The following is an 18,045-nucleotide window of genomic DNA, read 5'->3' as shown; positions in this document are numbered from 1 at the left end:
AAGTTCCTTCCCATCTGAGCAGCAAAGCAGCAGATCAGTAATTCCAGTAGGAGTTAAAACTAACAAATCAGTTCTCAAATGATTTAGGAATCTTTCTTGTCATCTTGTATCATGATATACAGCTGTGCTGATCTGCATTTAGAATTTGTCCTTTACTGCTAAAAGGAATGGCATGTTGAAAGTGTCATGGAATAGTGAAGATGTGAAGGAAAAAAACCACAGTCTGTCATTTTTCTAAGTGTATGTGATAAGAAAGAAAAGAATAGAATAGGCCCAATTAAATTTCATATGCCACTGAACAAGTCAAGTCTGTGTAAATATTGTTTAGAAACCCAAGCTATGGTACAATAGTGCTGCAGTTTTGTAGCATGTGTAAGATTGCACACAGCCATAATTGCCATGTCTATAACAGAAGTCCTGCCTTCTACTTTGAAAAGTAGACAGCTGCATGATTTTGTACCTAATTAAGCAAACAGGATGCCTTTTTAATATCCAGATGTTTTGCTACCTGAAAAATCAGAAAAAAACCCCCAAGTTTGTAACAACATGAAGATATAGTTGGCTTGTTTAAACTGTATCTTAAGGGTTTTTTTTTTTATTTCTGATGATTAAAACCTCTGTAATGTACATTTAAAATGATGTAAGCAGGACTGACTTTTCTAAATGCTCAATACCCACACGAGAAATTTTGCTGTGGTTACTTTTCCAGTTCTAATTAGCTGGGTTTATGTGCTTTGAATGAAACTAAGCAGGAGAATTTCCATTTGGTTTCTGCCTCAGGTAACCTTACAGAAGCAAGAGCATGCTCTGCCTTGTTCTACTTGCCATCAGTTCTTAATGTGCATCATAGCTTGATATTTGGTCTGGTCATCAATATGCTGACAAGCCTGTTATTAATGGCATTAGGAGTGCTAAATACACCCGATGTTTGTGAAGATAATGGGACTCTCTCCATTTTGAAAATACTTAACATTAGAAGAGCTTTAAAGGCTGCAGTCACCTTATTAAGGAAGGAGTTCAGGAATGGCCTTTGGTCATTCTCAGCATGCTTCCTTGCATTTAGGAGTGAAAAGAGAGATGATAATGTTGTGCCTGGACTTGTCCATGTAGAGTTTAGGGTACCCTGGGGTTTTTGCATCTAACTGTAAAACAAGCTATAACATGCTTATCCCTGATTTTCCTGTTTTTCTTTCAACCATTTCAGGGCCCTGCAGGAGTCATTAAATCAAAACTTCATGCTGATTGTCACCCATCGAGAAGTCCAGCGGGAGTACAACCTCAACTTCTCAGGAAGCAGTACCATTCAGGAGGTGAGTGCTGTTTCACAGCTGAAGAATAAATGTAGCTCATTATAGCTAATGCCAGCTCTGTTAAAGGGGGTTTGCATAGTCTTGATGGATATTCCTGTATTTTATTAGTCTTTTTTTTTTTTTAATCAACTGGGTCATCAAGATTTGCTGTAATTTGATTAAAGAGTTCAGTCAGAAAAAGGTGTTCTAGGAAATTATACAGAAAGGATGTTTCTTTTTGTATTGCAGTGGCAAAATACACAAACAGCATTTATTAAGTTATTCAAATTGCATTTTCTTGAAGCCCCTTGAAACTCCCTCTGTCTTTCCTTCTTTTAACTGGCTCCATCTCCATTTTGTAGGCACCTCAACCATGGCTGGTTGCTCTTGGAGTGCTGTAATTCTTACTGGCCTGGTAGCCAAATGGTTTTGTGTATAATGGATGTTGCTGCCGTTCTGTGGAATGGCCAGCAAGGGGTGATATTGGAGAGAACTTCGGCAGGATTAAGTCCTGAAGGAGCAAATATCTCTGATGTGACTCTGGACTCTCTGAATTCAGGACAAGCAGTCCCTTGCATATTTTTAAAACTCCTTTCCAAGCCCAAAGGTTGTTGTCTAGTGCTCCATGGTATATCTAATGCCAGATGTTGTGGATGTTATTTTCCATATAACCCACTGCTTTCTGGAAACTTGACAAACAACCTAGAAATGTGAATCTTCAGAATTCACATTACAAAATATTAAGATTAAATGTTTGCTTTTCAAATTAAATGTATGTTTGCTATTATTGGTCTGACACTTCTCTCAGTCTTTTAGGGTTGAACAGATTTTATTGGAGTTTCCCGTGTCATATGCCGACATAGTAGACAGAATTAATTCAAGTTCTGTAATATTAGCTATGGGAGTAGTATCTCATACAACCATGAAAAATGATCACTAACTGTTTTGATTGTGAATCCCGTTATTCTTAGGAGCTAAATTCTGATTTTTCCCTGTGTGAAAGCCTGTTATCTACTTCTTATTTTTAGATCTACTATAGTAAGTTCTGTGTTGCTTTTTGTGGTGATACAAATAAACAAACATACTTGAACCAGTTTGACTTTTGAGGGGCTGAGCTTTGACTGTCTACAATTATAAAGAATTTGAATGTTTATGGAAAGAAATCATCCAAATATGTGGTTTTAATTTTAAAATGGTGAAAATCTAAAAGAAAACACGTGCATAATATATGTCTGTTTGGTTTTTATCAATGCTATATCATTTACTTCCTTGCTGTTGGGTCTTACCTGGCTTGAAGGAAGCAGAAAGCTGTGACAGGGCGATCTAGGCTGCCTTTCCATGCACTGAAGTTTTCTTGTTTGTTGGTAGTGGCAGGTTACAGCCAACATGTTACCATATGAAGTCAATGTAATTTAAAAGTTAATTATGATTTTCCCCTTAAACAACTGAAATAAAAACCCTACCACCCCGTAACCAGCATGAGCAGAAAACCTTTCTTTGCCTTTCTTCTAAGTATCACACCCAATAGAGTGTATAAAACTGTGAAGACCAATGCAGGGGCTAAAATGAAAAGAGCTCTGTGGCCCTTGTTGTGCAGCTGATGCTGAACAGGTGAATGTGTCTGTCTGTGCAAAGTCTCCTGGAAATCCCTGGGGATTTGGCTGAGGTAAAAGGGTTGGCGAGCATTTGTCTAATTATAGAAAACAAGCACTGTTTTGAATGTTAACTCCCTAATGGCTTCTTAATTTAATTTTTTTTTTTTTCTTTTAGCATAGAGTGATCATTGTAACGAACCTAGGCAGTCCTTGTGGTTTGGAGGAATTGGTGGTTATCTTTCCTCATCTCCTTTGTCTCTGTCCTCTCCAGGGACTGTTAGATTTTTTTTTTTTCTCTTCACTCTCTTGTTCTCACTTTAACAAATTAATAGTTTACTTTCCTCCTGGTGTATTTTTGTAACGGTGGAGAAGCTCAGTGATGCAGTTGCCAACCACAAGAGGGCAGGAAGGACTATTCAATTATTACCTAAAAATGCTGCTCAGTGTTTTCAAATTAGCTTCTGGTATATTAACAAAAAGGACTATAATGGCCAAGTTATTGTTTGATTTACAGATAATTGGCATATTGCAGGAAGGAGACTTAATTTCACCCTTTTAAATTAAACAGGGAGATTTAAAAAGACATAAAATATTCATTAATGTTCAGTGATTATAAAGCAGTGGCATATATTTATTCTACCTTTATTACTGTTTCGATGGGAAAATACTGCAAATATTTCAGAAATCGACTTGGCCATACTGACAAGTTGAAATGTTTAAGCAGTGTTAATGCAATCTACTCACACGCCATATCCTATGCAGAAAGATTCAAAATGACTACATCAATTATTAAAAGAAATATTTAAGATTCTAGAAATGTTCTACTTCTTGCCACAGTTGGGTGCAACTGTCTCTCAAGGGCTACTGGTTCAGTGTGTTGTTGTTATTAGTACTGAGAATTTTAAGGAATAGATATTTTTTCCAAGGGTCTCAAAAACCCCCCAAACTCACACCAAAAACTCAGCCCCACCACCCTTTCAGAAGGCAGAATCATTTTGCAATGGATTAAATGCAAAATCAAGTGAGCTCACAACTGTGCTTTCCTAAACTACTGCTGCAGCAGTTCTCTGGGTTTTTATTGTTTAGAATACGTGTTTAATAGTAAATGATATTTGGATGAATTGTTTTTTTGAAAAAATCGTGATGTTTATGGGGAAACCATGTGACAAAAAATTATCTGAGAGAAGCCGGATGCCGTAGTGCTCGTGTCTGCTTCCACATTTTCTTGCATATTATTTTAATAGTTGGACTTTGGATGGTACTTGAAAATGCCTTTTTGTTTTTGTTTTTGTTTTTTTTTTTTTTAACTTTCTTTATCAAAATACCAAACTCTTTACATATTAAGATCTGATTTCTCATCTTAGAAAATGTAAGTTACGTTCAGTTATATTGTTTTGGGATCATGAACTTATACAGACTCTTTGGGAATGAAATAAAAAATTAAATAGAACTTGTCAAAAATTCTGTATATTCGATTTAAATTTTTTTTTTTTTTTTGAGTTGGGCAGGGGAGTGGTTAACTTGGAAAGTTAATAATAACACGATGGTCTAAATTGCAAATTAATCTGTGTCACATGTTTCTGACATCTGTTTGTTCTTGTAAAATTGCAGTATTAAATTAATTCTGGGCAGATACTGTTCTGGGAAATATCATGGTTACTTTTTTCCATGATCTGCATTTTAAATTGGAAATTGGTAGATTTCGTGCCAGTTTGGAGACTGTAAATGAATACATTTCCAGTGTATTAGATGGTTAAATAATGACAATTTGACAAATTGAACTCCTAATAGAAGACTAAAAGGAGATTTCTGTCTGAAGACCTGTCCTTATTCTGCTAAGGTAATTTATAGAGACTGTCTGCAGTTGGAGATATTTTTTTTAACTTTAGGTTTGAGGAGCTCTGTGCTAAATTATTACAAGGCATTGCCACATTCAAGGTAATTTCTATCTATTCTTACCACCTTGTTCTCATTTAGAAATGAACATTTCTTCTACTTTTCATTTTTGCAAGTTGTTACATTATTTGACAGAAATGAAGGAAAGCTTTTTTTCAGAGGGGGGAATATTTAAATGTGTGTTAAAAGCAAGTTTGTGTTCTGATCCTGCAGCAGACAAACTAATTTGTGAAAAACTTAATGGACTTGAGTTCTTGTCACAATAATGTGCTCTACACTTTTTGTTTTAGTCAGTGACATAGAAAAAAAAAATCAAACATTTTTAACAAATGGGATTGCTCCATTAAAAACAAAGACTTTGCATTTGTCTATTTTAGTCTTTTGATACAGACTTTGAAGCCTTTTTGTGATTCCTGTGTGGAGGATTACAAAAATATCCAGTGTACACAAGCTGTGGCTGCTAAAGGATGGATGAGTTAAATATGCAGAACCCTCAGTCCCTCTCACAGTTTGGTGATCTTATTTTGTAACTGCTGGAAATTCCTGCTGAGAATACTATGTAGAGCATGTCCTGGGCACTAGAATTCTTGGTAAAACATAAAATCTGTGTAAACAATGCAGAGAAGATGGGTCTTTAAATACTGGCTGCCTCTGCATAGCTGCCTCTGCTCTTTGCTCCGTTACTTTAGCCAATAACATAAGCAGAGGCTGCCTGCTCAGCATCCCTGTCACCTGTGCTAGGTAATATATTTGTTCTCTGTTCCCTACAGACTCACTGGCTAAGGTGGAATATGGAAAGCAATGTATCCAATAGCCCTCCAGGCAGGAGGAGGAACTATTTGTGCACATAACTGCTTGGGCTGAGATAAACTGTAAATTCTGTGTTGACAGACCCTAATCAGGTCCTTTGTGATGGATTTCTTTAAACTTTTTTCATAAGTGGATGAATGTTAAACAAAATGCAAAATCACCATTATGAACATGCAGGCAGAAGCCTCATTTAAAAGGCCTAAATAAATGTAATCTATAATATAGGTAAGCAGATGAATTACCTGCAGCAGACAGAAAAATAATCTGGCTGAAGGTCTTGTACCTTTTCAGATCTGTTTTTTGGTGTCTGAACAAAATATTTTCAAGCCAGTTGTTGGTGAGTGAGATCATTCAGAGTAAACGTCAGACACTGATATGGAGACATGAAATGCATATATAAATAATATTATTCTTTTTTTGCTGTAGCCAAATAATTACAATAAAATACATTTGCCAGAGTATGGGACATATATTAATAGTTTCAGAAACAGTTGTTTTATATTTTGACATTTTGTACTTGTTTTAAAATTGTTGAAAACTATTATTGTAATAAAAATCAGTAACTAGCACTTTTTGGTATTTAATAGGAGGTGCACAAACGTTCTATTGTTCAAATAGTCTTAGTATCAGTGAAGCTATTAAAATGCATTGCTATACTCATTGTGCTCAAGAGCCACATGTTTTTATGAAATTTGAACATTTTGTTTCCTTTTTAAAGAAATCTGCCATGTTAAAATTCTATTCAATTTATAGCAAGGCGTAACAGCAGTATACATAATTTAAACATCACTGTGATAGCTTCAGTGTTCTGCAGTGGTGAATGAGGACGTGCCAGCAAGCCAGGCTTTTACTTTTTCAGAAGGAGAGAAAGATCTATTTTTAAAAAGCTAAATCAACTTATTGATTTAGTTTTTTGCCTTTGTATTATAGAAAACCACACATTCCTAAAGTAAAATGTATTCACTGAAAGAAATCCTTGGTAAACTTTTTGTAAGTGGTGATGTGTTGGGAATTATATGAAAAGGAAGTTCCTTGGGAAATAAAGAGAAAATACCTTTTAGGTACCTGTTCAACAGTGATAACTTTATTAGGCACTTAAAATATCTTAATACCTGACTGAAGAGATCTGTTTCAAAGATATCCCATTGAAAAAGGTATATAACTACTTTTCTTTTTCTGCAACAGAAACAGCAATAAGAGATAAAGAAAGGGCACTACTTCTCACTTAATTATGAAACTTAATCTATTCCTGACAGAATATGTTTCATAACCTGTAACTTGATTTTGGTGGGTTTGGACGTGCATATCATTAAAGAAACGATCTTCAGTTATTAAAAACTAGTAAACATGGAGATTTTTATATGCAAGAAAAGGCAGAGAGTAAATAATTGCACTGGTGACCAATACTGTAATAATCCTGTTTTACAATATGCACTTGACAGGTTGTAATAGTGCTAATTGAAGAGACTAATTCACACTTGCTTCATTCTATTCAAAGGCAAAATCAGCAGCTTGTTTTGCTTTTGACCAGATGGTCCTGATGAACACCTACTGTGCACTTTAAGTGCTTTACTAGAATTACAAAGGCTGGGGGCTGCATCCGACTCAAAATGATTTGAGAAGAGAAAAAAACCTCACTGCTCAATGGATTTGGTGCAACTAAATTAATTCTAGTGGACCCATTACACATTGAGCCCCCTTTTCAAAGTGCTGAGCCTCCTCGTTTGTTCTGTAGCAATGAGAAAGTGAAAGGCAGATTACTGCAAACAGAAATAAAAAAAAAAGTGCTGTGAAAAGGAGAAAAGAGGCCTTGAAGCCTTTTCATATCATTTGGGTTTTTCAAGTGCGTTATTTTTGGGGAGGGTGGATGTATGAAAAGCCAATTGGAGTTTTTTTTGTTTTAAAGTGCGCTATTTAAGTACTATGAATATAAAAGCAAGAGCAACAGTTGACTGAGTTTACTGTGGTAAAGCTTTGTGTCCAAGGATGAATCAAATTCATTATAGTCAATGCTTTGTATTTTCATATGAATGTAGGGTTAGTTTCACAAGACTGTGTCTGTTTAGGATAATTATAATTTAATATTTTCCTTTCATAAAGTTATCACTGTAGTTTATCTAAAATTTCCTGAAAGCAAGGTTTTTTTCCTTGCATAAATTTAGAAGCACCCAGAGAGTTTCAAACTCCAAAGGAAGCTGTTTGATTTGCAGGGGAAGGTGAGGCAGGTTCCAATAGCACAGATTATTATAACTAATTAAAAGTCACACATCTGTTAACGTTTGGTTTGTCAGCACTCAGTTTAGTGTGTGTGTGTGTGTTTATATCTCTTCTTTTCTCTCCTTCTCTGTCTCTGTTCCCCTCCACCCGTAAGTGTAAGTTGGGTTGGAGAGAGACTCTCAAAGGATAAGGATCAATTTATTTGAATTTGAAAATAATGAGGAGTCATTGTTATAATTTTTGTTATGGGTTTGGCTCTGTAAATGCTCAGTCATGTGAGTTGTCCTTATTTTAGAAGTAATCATGTTGAATTGAATGGCTTTGCTCATGTAATTTAAGGATGCTAAGGATTTTGGGGATCAAGACCTAATTTAAAGCCCTGAATTTTTAAAAAACTGCAATTAAAACCATCGCTTGCTATTCTGATTTTGAATATTTGCCGTGTTTTACTTTCGGGGTGGAGGATTTTTATGCAAGGCTTCTATCCTAATGCTAGCTATTAAAAAGGTGTTAGCATGAAATGACAAGAAAACCTAAGCAGCTTTATGAACATATTAAACAGCTATGTCCCTAGCTCCTGTGCTGTTTAGAGTGGGAAAGCAGCACTCTGTAGCTAAATAGCACAGTGCTGTTATCTGTGTGAATTATATTTACTTGAATAACAAATGAAAAATTCAAGTTAGCATTTTTTTGCAATTAAAAAAAATTAATTTACAGCTTGTAAATTAAAGTGGTTTAGAACATGGTTTAACCTTTCTATCCTGTGTTAAGTATAATATGATCACTTCTATTATTGCATGATATACACTTATATTAAAAAAAACACATTCATTGAATTGCTGATTTGTTTTCAAACAATGAAATTTGTATTTGTGCAAATTATAGTAGGCACAGTGTTCTCTCATGTTTTCTCATCAAACAACCCAATTATACTTATAAATAGTGAGGTGCTAATGAACTGTTGTTCTGGAAAAGTTGGTGGTTTTTTTTTTTTTAACTTGGGTAAGAAAGGAAACACTTCACAATTTAGAGTGCTTGCTTGGTGAGAAAATATTTGAAAATATTTTACTTATGTAAATCATGTTGGTGCTATCACTTTTAAATACACAACAGAAACTAATCTAAAATCCCCATCAGTTCACATATGGAGCATAACTACATTCTTGACATTGTAAATTGCTCACTTAATTGGGAACTGCGGATTTACTTATATTCATTAAGTTACAGAAGTTGTTTCCTAAGAGTTAATATTTCAGCTTGAAGTTTATCACTGCAATCACTAAATAGAAAGAAATAATTTTTTGGATAATTGTGGCGATAAGGATATTTAAAGTGGCTGTGGAGTTACAACACCAAAATGGTCAACAGAATCTTGAAGCAGCAGTGCAATGATAGTGCTGCACTATGTTGCTTTGTAATTACTATGCAGAGAAAACACTCAGTTGCTGTTCCAACTGTGAATTAATAATGTTTGTCCCATCCATAACATCTTAGTGTTGCAGGCACCATCTCTGTAGTAAACCTGTTTCTTAGGGTTTTTCAGTTATGTTCCTATATCTATGTAAAACGTGAACTTGAAAAGTTATCCTTTTGTTTTTGTACCAGGAATTGTGGGCATAAATTGGAGAGCCTTGCACTCACTTAAAGGATAAAATGGCCTCATAATCACCCGCAAGAAATCCCTGTTACTGTTTTTAAAAAGGGTTATAGCAGCTCTCAGCAAATATTTGCAATAAGTGGCAAAATTTATGCCTTGCTTTGTGGTAGTTGCGTGACCAGACAGTGGGGCATAGGATTGTTTTAAGGTTTTTACAGCTGCAGGGAAAAAGCATCTGTTCCTAGAAAAGCCTTCATTGTTTAATTTTGACACTGACTTTCCATGCTGCTTGTACCAGTCTCTGGATTAGGTGCCACTAAGATAAATTTGTTTTAAGTTGCTCCCAAATGCAGCTGTCACTATACACAGCCTGTAGCTTAGGCAAAAGGAGACATAATTAAAACAAGCATTTTTGTACAAGGTCATTTGTTAGACTGAGAAAGCTCAGAGCAGGAATTTTGACAATATTGTATCATATGAGTAGCTTGGCTATTAGCTTTTGTGTTTGTTTAATAATTCTGGTGATCACTGATGTGTATGACTGTCTCAGAAATAATGAAAGAAGGGGATTTTTTTAAACTGCACTGCTTTTCTTTACATATCCTTTATATTAAATTTATTTTGATAGAGCAGTTTCTGTGGTATTCAGTTACATACATCCCATGTATGTTTATTTGTATCTCTGTATCTCTGCAGTGAAATGGAATGATTTACAAAAAGCAGGGAAAATTGACATTTTTGAAAGGGCTTCCATTTCTTTCCTTCAAAGTTTCCAGTGAATTAAAAATGAAAGAGCACTTCATTTTTTGTATCCCAGAGTTGTGTTAATTTCTACCCAGCTGGTCTCAACTGATTGATACAAAGCCAAATTTGTGACTGCCTGCATTACAAAGTCTGTAATTTGCTAATGAATTATGATAATAATCTTTCATCACACATGAAAGATTTAGACAAACAATTTACTAACTATATAGTTTGATCACAATTTTTGGGTTTGTACCAAGCCTCAAATCTACTTTTATTTTTCCCTGCCTAGATTAGCAGACCAAAGGGAACTTACTCTTACCTTGTTTTGAAAGCAGTGATGCTGGAAGTTACACAGGGATGATGGTGGACAGTGGATACAAACTTGTAGTGTAAATACCCAATTTAATGTATAGACAAATCAAACCACCCAGTTTCCAAATAGAGGAGCATCACAGTAGGCATGGCACAGGAAGTTATTTGAGGCTGTATGCACTGTTGTGGGAACATAGAAATAAATAAGAACAGGGTACAGATGTTTCTCAAGTTCGACCTCCTCTGGGTATGGTGGAGGCAAGCTAATTAAAACACAGCTAGACAAAGCCATAGGGGCAAACTAGGCTTAAAAAGAAAGGAAAGGAAAACCAAATCTTCCAGAAAAGGAGCAGCTGCCACAAGATCTGTCAACTTGAGTGAAGTTTGTGGTTACCTGCATGTCAGATCAGCAAAGTGTTGATCTTGAACACTCTAAAGGCCCTCTGAGGTCAATGTTCACAGAAGGACATGAACACACTGTAAGTGTATTCCTGTATGAAATCTGCCCATTTTTGGTCAGATCATCCACCTTCTGACAAAAGATTAATTCCCAGTTCTGTAGAACTTGCTCCTGTACACAGGAGGAAGGAGAGGAGCTCTGTGTTCAGAGCACTCTTCTGTTTTGCAAGATTGATAGAGCTTAGAAAAAAAAAAAATCTGTTGATCATTTTTCTGCTTCTCTTGAGCTCAGGTTTAAGTAGGCAACATTTTTATGTCCACCTTAGGAGAAAAACCAACCTGACAAAGAGCCCCACAAGACCTAGCACATATGTCCAGTTTTTCCATTGTTAATGTGGATGAAACTGTTGGCTTTGGTGGAACAAAATGACATTGAGCTTCCTGTTGCTACTATGATATAAAGTATTGTTTGACTGGTAAAAAGATTTAAAAAAATAAAGAAAAGGGAGTAAAGGTAAGAAAGTAGGACAACCAGCAATAGCAAGAAAATGCCATCCAGAGCAGGGCCTGGTTATGTGACTCTGTAAAAAGATTAGGAGAAGAGCTTTGGGGTGGGTGCTGCCTGGAAAGGGGGTTGCACTATGACTGAAGACTCTGTTGTTGCTTTATTATGTTTTTTGTTCTTATCATATTTAGGGAACTAGAACTTTATGAATAGTCAGGAGTGTGCTCATGAAGCACTTCTTACTGTGTCTGATTAAAAAGAAAAAGTCTTTAAAAAATGTGAAAGAGGATTGCAAAGAACAAGGGGTTTTTTACTATTTTTCTGCAATTTCTATGTAAGGAAGAGAGATCTCCTTCCTACAAATATGTACTAATGAAACAGCAGTAAGCCTGTCTGTCTGCTATCACATGGCAGAGCTGTACATACCTTACTCCAACCCCAACAACCCAAGGACTGACTTAATTTCAGTTATTTTGTTCACAGCATCAGGGCAAAATATAACACCCCAAATATCTCTGCAGTTTCTTTCAGGAGAAACTGAAAGGTTTTGTACTGGTCTTATTTCAGTCATTTCTGGTGACAGGCTACCTCTTACTGATCTCAGCAACTTTAACTCTTACTTAAGAAACATTGTGAGCTGTGTTTATGTCTCGTTAGTAATTTTTCTGTAAGCTGAATTTCAGTTCAGCATCTTCCCTCTGTGTCTTACATAAACTTCTGTTTGCACTTACTCAAAAAGTTCCTCTTTTAAGGCAAGAAGGACTTATTCCTGAATAATTCAAAAGTGGGGAGTGTAAGACGTGCTTGGATTAATCTGGGGAGGGTTTTGTGTGTTGACAATTTCACCTATAACTAACAGTCTCTTTTACCCACTCTGCTTAAAAGGTCTTGGCTCTTTTTTATTCTTTACATTGACCTTGGGCTGGCAGAGAAAAGACCAGACTGCAGCTGAGAGCTCTGACCACAGGGCAGCCTAGGCCAGGACTAAGGCAAACAAAATGGAGAAGCTCTGACATTCACAAAAGCAGCAACAGAAGAGTGGAAGAGTACACTTTTAATGTAGTACAAAGCAATACAGTGAAACTTCTCACCCTGATACAGAAGGTAAACTGCCAAGTCAGGCAGGTCCACGTTCATTTTTCAAGGATGGCTCTTACAAGGCCAGTGGAAAATATGTAAATTCTCTAGATCATTCTGTGAGGTTTGAGGTGAGCTGAAAGTTTCTTTTTTGATGAACTAAGAGTAATAGACTGAGATGAAATTTGAATTGCTATGGAGATCCCTTACTTTCCTCCTAAAATCTTCCCACAGACCAAGTTGTAGTTCACAGCTGTGGCTGCATTAGCACAGAGGACAGTGCAATAAGAGGTCTGCAGGGAAAACCAGTTGATGAGAAAGATCTCTGCTATTTATCTTTTCTGGCATTTTAACAGTGACCATTTCTAGCTGGTCCTGTGGATTGAGTGTTTCTTATTAATTGAAATTTCAAAATTGTGCATCTTCTCTTTTACTTTGGTCTTAATGGTAATTGGTTTGCCTGCTCAGACTGTTTTGTCCTCCAAGCTGAAGTGTGCAGTAAGTTGGACAGGCTGGAGGCTTAAGATCAGGAGTGTTTGTTTGAAGTGAAACACCAATGCAATTCCATTTTACAAGAGCTGGATCTGTATCAGTCCCTTGGTGCAAATCAGTATTTTCAAATCTTGCAGCATTGGGAAACCTCCATTGTAGCAGAAACAGTGTCATTTAAAAAAGAATTTTGTAAACAGAGGAGGTAGAATTCTTCTTGAAAAGGAACAAATAAATGAAAGATGTAGTGAAAAGTGCATGTGCTGGGTGTTTTCAACTCACTGCAGAGTAGCCATTCAAAAAATCACCATGAGCAGTAAGACAAGCCTTTTAAATACCAAAAACCCCCAATTTTTCCCTTAGAGAACTACATTAGCATTGTGTTTTGTTAATTCTTTTTTCTTAAGATCATTTTGAAGTGAGGAACAATAAAACTTGGAAATTAAATGTTTATTCTGCAGCCTAAGTGCAAACTGTTTGAAGTAGGGGATAATTTTAGCATAGTCCGAAATAAGCATCTGTTGTCTCAAGACATTGATATCAGATGAGAACTGAAAATCCAATTTCAGTTCTCATTTTGTGTCTTTTGCCTTGTGTCAGTTTATAGGTGAGATCTAGGATCATTCAGATATGACTTACAAAATCTGACAGTCACCCAACTGTATTTTTAACTCTGTAGGTCCTTTTGCTTGTTTAGTAAACAGTGTCTTGTTCTGTTTTTCATTTTCTTTTTAAGGTTTATTTTTCCTTCTGTTTCTTTTATTTTTTTGGTAGTCCACATACATGTTGTACTGCTTTCTCATTTCTGCTTTTCATCTTCTGTTTTATTGACTTTTGCAGGTTTTAATGAAAACAATTTTAGGAATTTCTTCATTGCTGCTTGTTTAAATGAAATATCAATATCTGGCCTAACTTTCTAAATACTATTTTTTCCTTACAATATAGTACCAAGGAAAAAAAATACTGTAAGTCAGAAACTTTTAAAGTATTGTTGTTTTTACACTTTTTTTTTGCAGAGTGCTTGTGTGTTGAATTATACTTGAAAACTCTTCTTGTGTGTCAGTATAATGCATGTTAGTATTTCAGAGACTGAATTTTCACTGATTACTATATGAATAGCAAATGGAAATTCTATCAACTAAATTTTTATTGCTGGTGTTAATTGTTATCGTTAAAAAATATTACACATTCCTAGGATTTAGAAAGGAATTATTTTTACATTTTTGATGTCATTTTGTTGGTGTATATTTTATACACTGAATTTGCTTAGCTATGAGTATCCTAGTGGTTCAGAGGAGAATCTGTTAGTATGGATCTGTCAAATAGTTGTTTTATTAATTTATTCTCAAGGAAAAACCAGAATAGATGAATATGTAAATGAGCAGCTTTTGATGCTATAACTTGTCAAATAACCATTGATGCAGTATAGCTGAGCAAACTGTTTCAGTGTGTGCATATACAGTAGGTATTTCTCTCCAAATTAATATTTGCATTTGAAATATGAGTGTAGTGCAAATACATGAGAAGTATATAACAATTAATAATATTTTGTGCTTGATGTTTACATATTATGTGCTCTGTATTTTAATTCTGAATGTTATCTGCTTCTTTAATAATTTTGAATTAGTCTTCCAAATATATTGATTTAAAGGGATTTATTACTTAATTATTAAGGTTTGATAGGCATTTATATCCTTGAACCTGGCTGGATTTGGTCAGTAGTTAGTTGGCATTTCTTGAGGTTGCCATTTTGATTCAATGACCTTCCACAGTCTTCACTGATTTCATGTAGCAAATTGTTACCTTTGTTATATTAATGAGAAAAAAAGCTGTCCTGTTCTTCAAGGTTTTATTGTCCCCTCAGGGATTTTTTTCCATGATGACTTTCTTCTTCAACCAAAAGGACTTTGGATCCATCCTTTGACTTTGGATGGTTCCATAGACAAAAAAAAAAAGCTTCTCAGACTTTTAAAAAGCTCTTTCTCAATTCCTTGCATTCTTTTGTTCTTCATTTGTGAATTGTTGCCAGCTTACTGTAATGCAGGTGGAATAAGATGAAAAAAGGTCTGTTTTGCACTCTCTTCTTTGACTGCTTGGCAATTTAAGTGTAGTATTAGGAATTGCGAGAAAGTAATACATTGATACATTAGAAATTAGTAGAAAGTTTAGTGTTCATATCATAAATAGAAGCATGCTTACACTATTAGTGTCTGTTAGCATGCTGTCCATGTTCTTCCACTGTTAAAATTATGACTTGTTGGGGTTTTCTTTTTAGATCTTTTTCCAGTGTAGTGATAAATGTCACTGTTATAGAAAAGGTGTAAAAGTACTCTACCATATCATGAAGTTCATGGTATTTTGGAGGAGTACAGTGTTGCAGCAGTGGTTCTGTGCTCTCAGGGAGTGGAGTGAGGGATTTGGAGCAGTGTTCATGCAAAACAAACGCTGTATTTGCAAAATGCACCTTTTTTGGTAATTTTATAAAAATGAAGACCTTGTAGCATTGTAATTTGAAGGCCAATTCTGCCTCAGAAATAGGATATAGCTCCCACAAAACTATTGTTGTTCTCTGGAACTCGTGTCCTGCCACCCTCCTTGTAGATGTGTTCCCAGAGCTTGAGGGTAGGAGAGGGAGGAGGAGAGGATGAGCCCTTCTCAGCAACCCTTTGCTCTTAGACTTCTGTTTTGTATCCTAGCTGGGAGTCAATGTCATTTTACAGCTGTATTTACCTCCCTGTCATCCTGCTCCTCTCTTCCTCCCCTCATGCTGCTTTGAAGGCAGCCCCTGGGGTCAGTGCCAGCCTGGCTTGTGCAGGAGCTGAGCCACTGCTCAGAGAAGGAGCCTGGGAAGCAGTGCAGAAGCAGGAGCCAGGCAAACCTGTCAATGGCTTTTTTTTCCCCCTCTCTGAGTGTTAATTGTGGTCACAAGAGTTAAGTGTTGCTGTAAAATTAACATCTTGGTATTATGTATTTATTTTCCACCATGTAGCTTCAATGTCAAGTTTACCCAGCAGACAAGTCAAAACAAGATCATTTTTTTCTAACTGCTGCTACAGCAAGTCTCAGCCTGGGATCTCAGAAAATCACAGTGTTCCTTCTAGTTAGCAGCTAATAGGAAACAATAAAGATTTAGGGTTCAGAATTTAATTGGCACTGATGCTGATGCAGGAAGAACAAACCACACATGGTTTACTCTTCTGAGGCTTTATTGATTCTTTTTTAAAAGGAAAGCTCTGATGAAAGTAAAAAGAGGCATTTAATTTGCAAGTATTTCTACACAGTTTTTATTCTGAAATGGGCTTTTCTATCCTTCTCTATCCCTGCATGTAAAAATGCCTTAAGATCTTCTGAATCAGAGACACATACTGAAGAACAAAAGTGTAAGCTTGTAATTTCTACTGTTCATCTTGTTCATTTGAATGGTATTGCTGCTTTCTTACAGGTTCATTTTACATCTTTCCCAAGGCTAATTAATGTCCCATGTGCATTCGTAAACATTTTTAAGATAATGTGACATTAGCATATCCTCAAAATCTCCATCCCAGATTCTAGTCTTTTAGTGACCTATTTTCAAGGATTGGATCTGGAATATCAATCTCAAAGAGGTGGTGATATGAACAGGAGCTTCCTGTTTTTCTGACATTGCCTGTAATACCAAAATCTAGAAACAGGATCTTTTTTCATCGTTTACACAACCACAACTTACACAACTGAACTTCTGAATTTCAGTGAGTAACTGAGGATTTTTTTTCAGGCATAGATTGATTCCAAGCTTTGAGAGTCTCCAACAAGGTCAAAGATGTGTGGCAGAACTAACTGCAGATGTCTTTGAATGACTTCCTGCTCCCACAGCTTCCTTGCAAACCATGATAGAGTCCTCGGGTTATCATCACTGGCAAAGCCACCATAGGTGCACTTATATTTAGTAGTTGGTATCTCAGTCTCTCTCAATCCCTGCTTTCCAAAATGTTTTGAAAATTTTGGAAAGGAGTGACTTACTTCCCTTCCAATCTCATCTCTCCATTTTCTCCATAGCTTTGGTGACAGATTACAGACAATTCTCCTGATCTGGAATTACAATTTAAAATGGCTTTCATTGTGACATCATGACCAGCAGCTCTTAGCTTTTTGTTGGCTTTCTGCCATCCCTGCCGTGTGTTTTCCTGCTGCTGTTCAGGAATTCGTTTTCATAAGACATCTGCAGGCAGACCTTTTCTGGGTCTTCCAATCCACTGGACTTTAGTAATGGCCTCTTATTTCAAGGGAAGAGGATTTTAGAGAAGCTATTTGAAACATCCAAAATGAATACAAAATGATGATACTTACCTGTAAAACAGAGTGTCCAAAAGCCTTTGTTTTTGCATTCATATGGAGAGTTTTTATATTACTGAGATAGTTTTGCTGCTTGAGGAGGTCATTCTGTGCCAGATTCCTGTTTGTGTACATCATAACTCAACTTTTTTGGTTCTTATTGAGTTAGGACTGCTATTCATGCATGTGTTACTTAAAAACACAAGGCTGCAGCATAAATTTGCCAGATTTATTGTCATCAGTCATGCCTTCCATGTGACTGGATAGATACATAGCTTTCTGACCCTCTTCTGATGGTTGGTGGGTAAGTGACAGCTCACTGGCCCAGGCAGGATCACAAGCTCTTTATGAAATCTTTTTCAGCTGCTGTTGATAGTGAGTGTGCTTAAGCCTCACATACTCTAGTGTCATGGTTGTGATCATGCTTTAATAAGTGATCAGACACCTGAATTCTCTCAGAAAGCATTTGGCATGTCAGAAAAGGCTCAATCCCATCTTATGCATCTGTGTGAGTGCTCAAGGGTTCTGTGTCCCATTGATTTGGAACATTTCTGAAGAGAGACGTGGGAGGATATCCTGAAAACTGTCCAGGCTGTGATTAACTCAAGGCTGATCTTTTAGTTCCAGATACAACAAAAAAAGATGCTAATAAATCTATTCTAGTCCTCAAGTCTCTTTAGCCTGCCTGTTGTATACACTGATCTGTTTGGATGTGCCTCTAATTAATTTTCTTCCAAATACTATTGTGTAGATCATGAAAGAAGTGATTATGATTTCACTGTCCTGTTTAAAACAATTTTA

At 36.1% G+C, this 18,045-nt stretch overlaps 1 protein-coding gene across 3 annotated transcripts in view; it reads left to right on the top strand.

The window, feature by feature from the left end:
• Nucleotides 1-18,045, top strand: part of FAF1 (Fas associated factor 1) — a 155,049-nt gene that overhangs the window by 50,811 nt on the left and 86,193 nt on the right. For all 3 annotated transcript variants that reach the window (XM_069023381.1, XM_069023382.1, XM_069023380.1), the window contains one exon: nt 1,205-1,310. In XM_069023381.1, the coding sequence (XP_068879482.1) occupies nt 1,205-1,310 (106 nt within the window). The remainder of the gene's footprint in view (nt 1-1,204; nt 1,311-18,045) is intronic.

Source organism: Aphelocoma coerulescens, chromosome 8 (genome assembly GCF_041296385.1).
Source record: "Aphelocoma coerulescens isolate FSJ_1873_10779 chromosome 8, UR_Acoe_1.0, whole genome shotgun sequence".
NCBI lineage: Eukaryota > Metazoa > Chordata > Aves > Passeriformes > Corvidae > Aphelocoma > Aphelocoma coerulescens.
The sequence above is the reverse complement of the archived record's forward strand: the minus strand, read 5'-3'. Positions and strand labels throughout refer to the sequence as shown.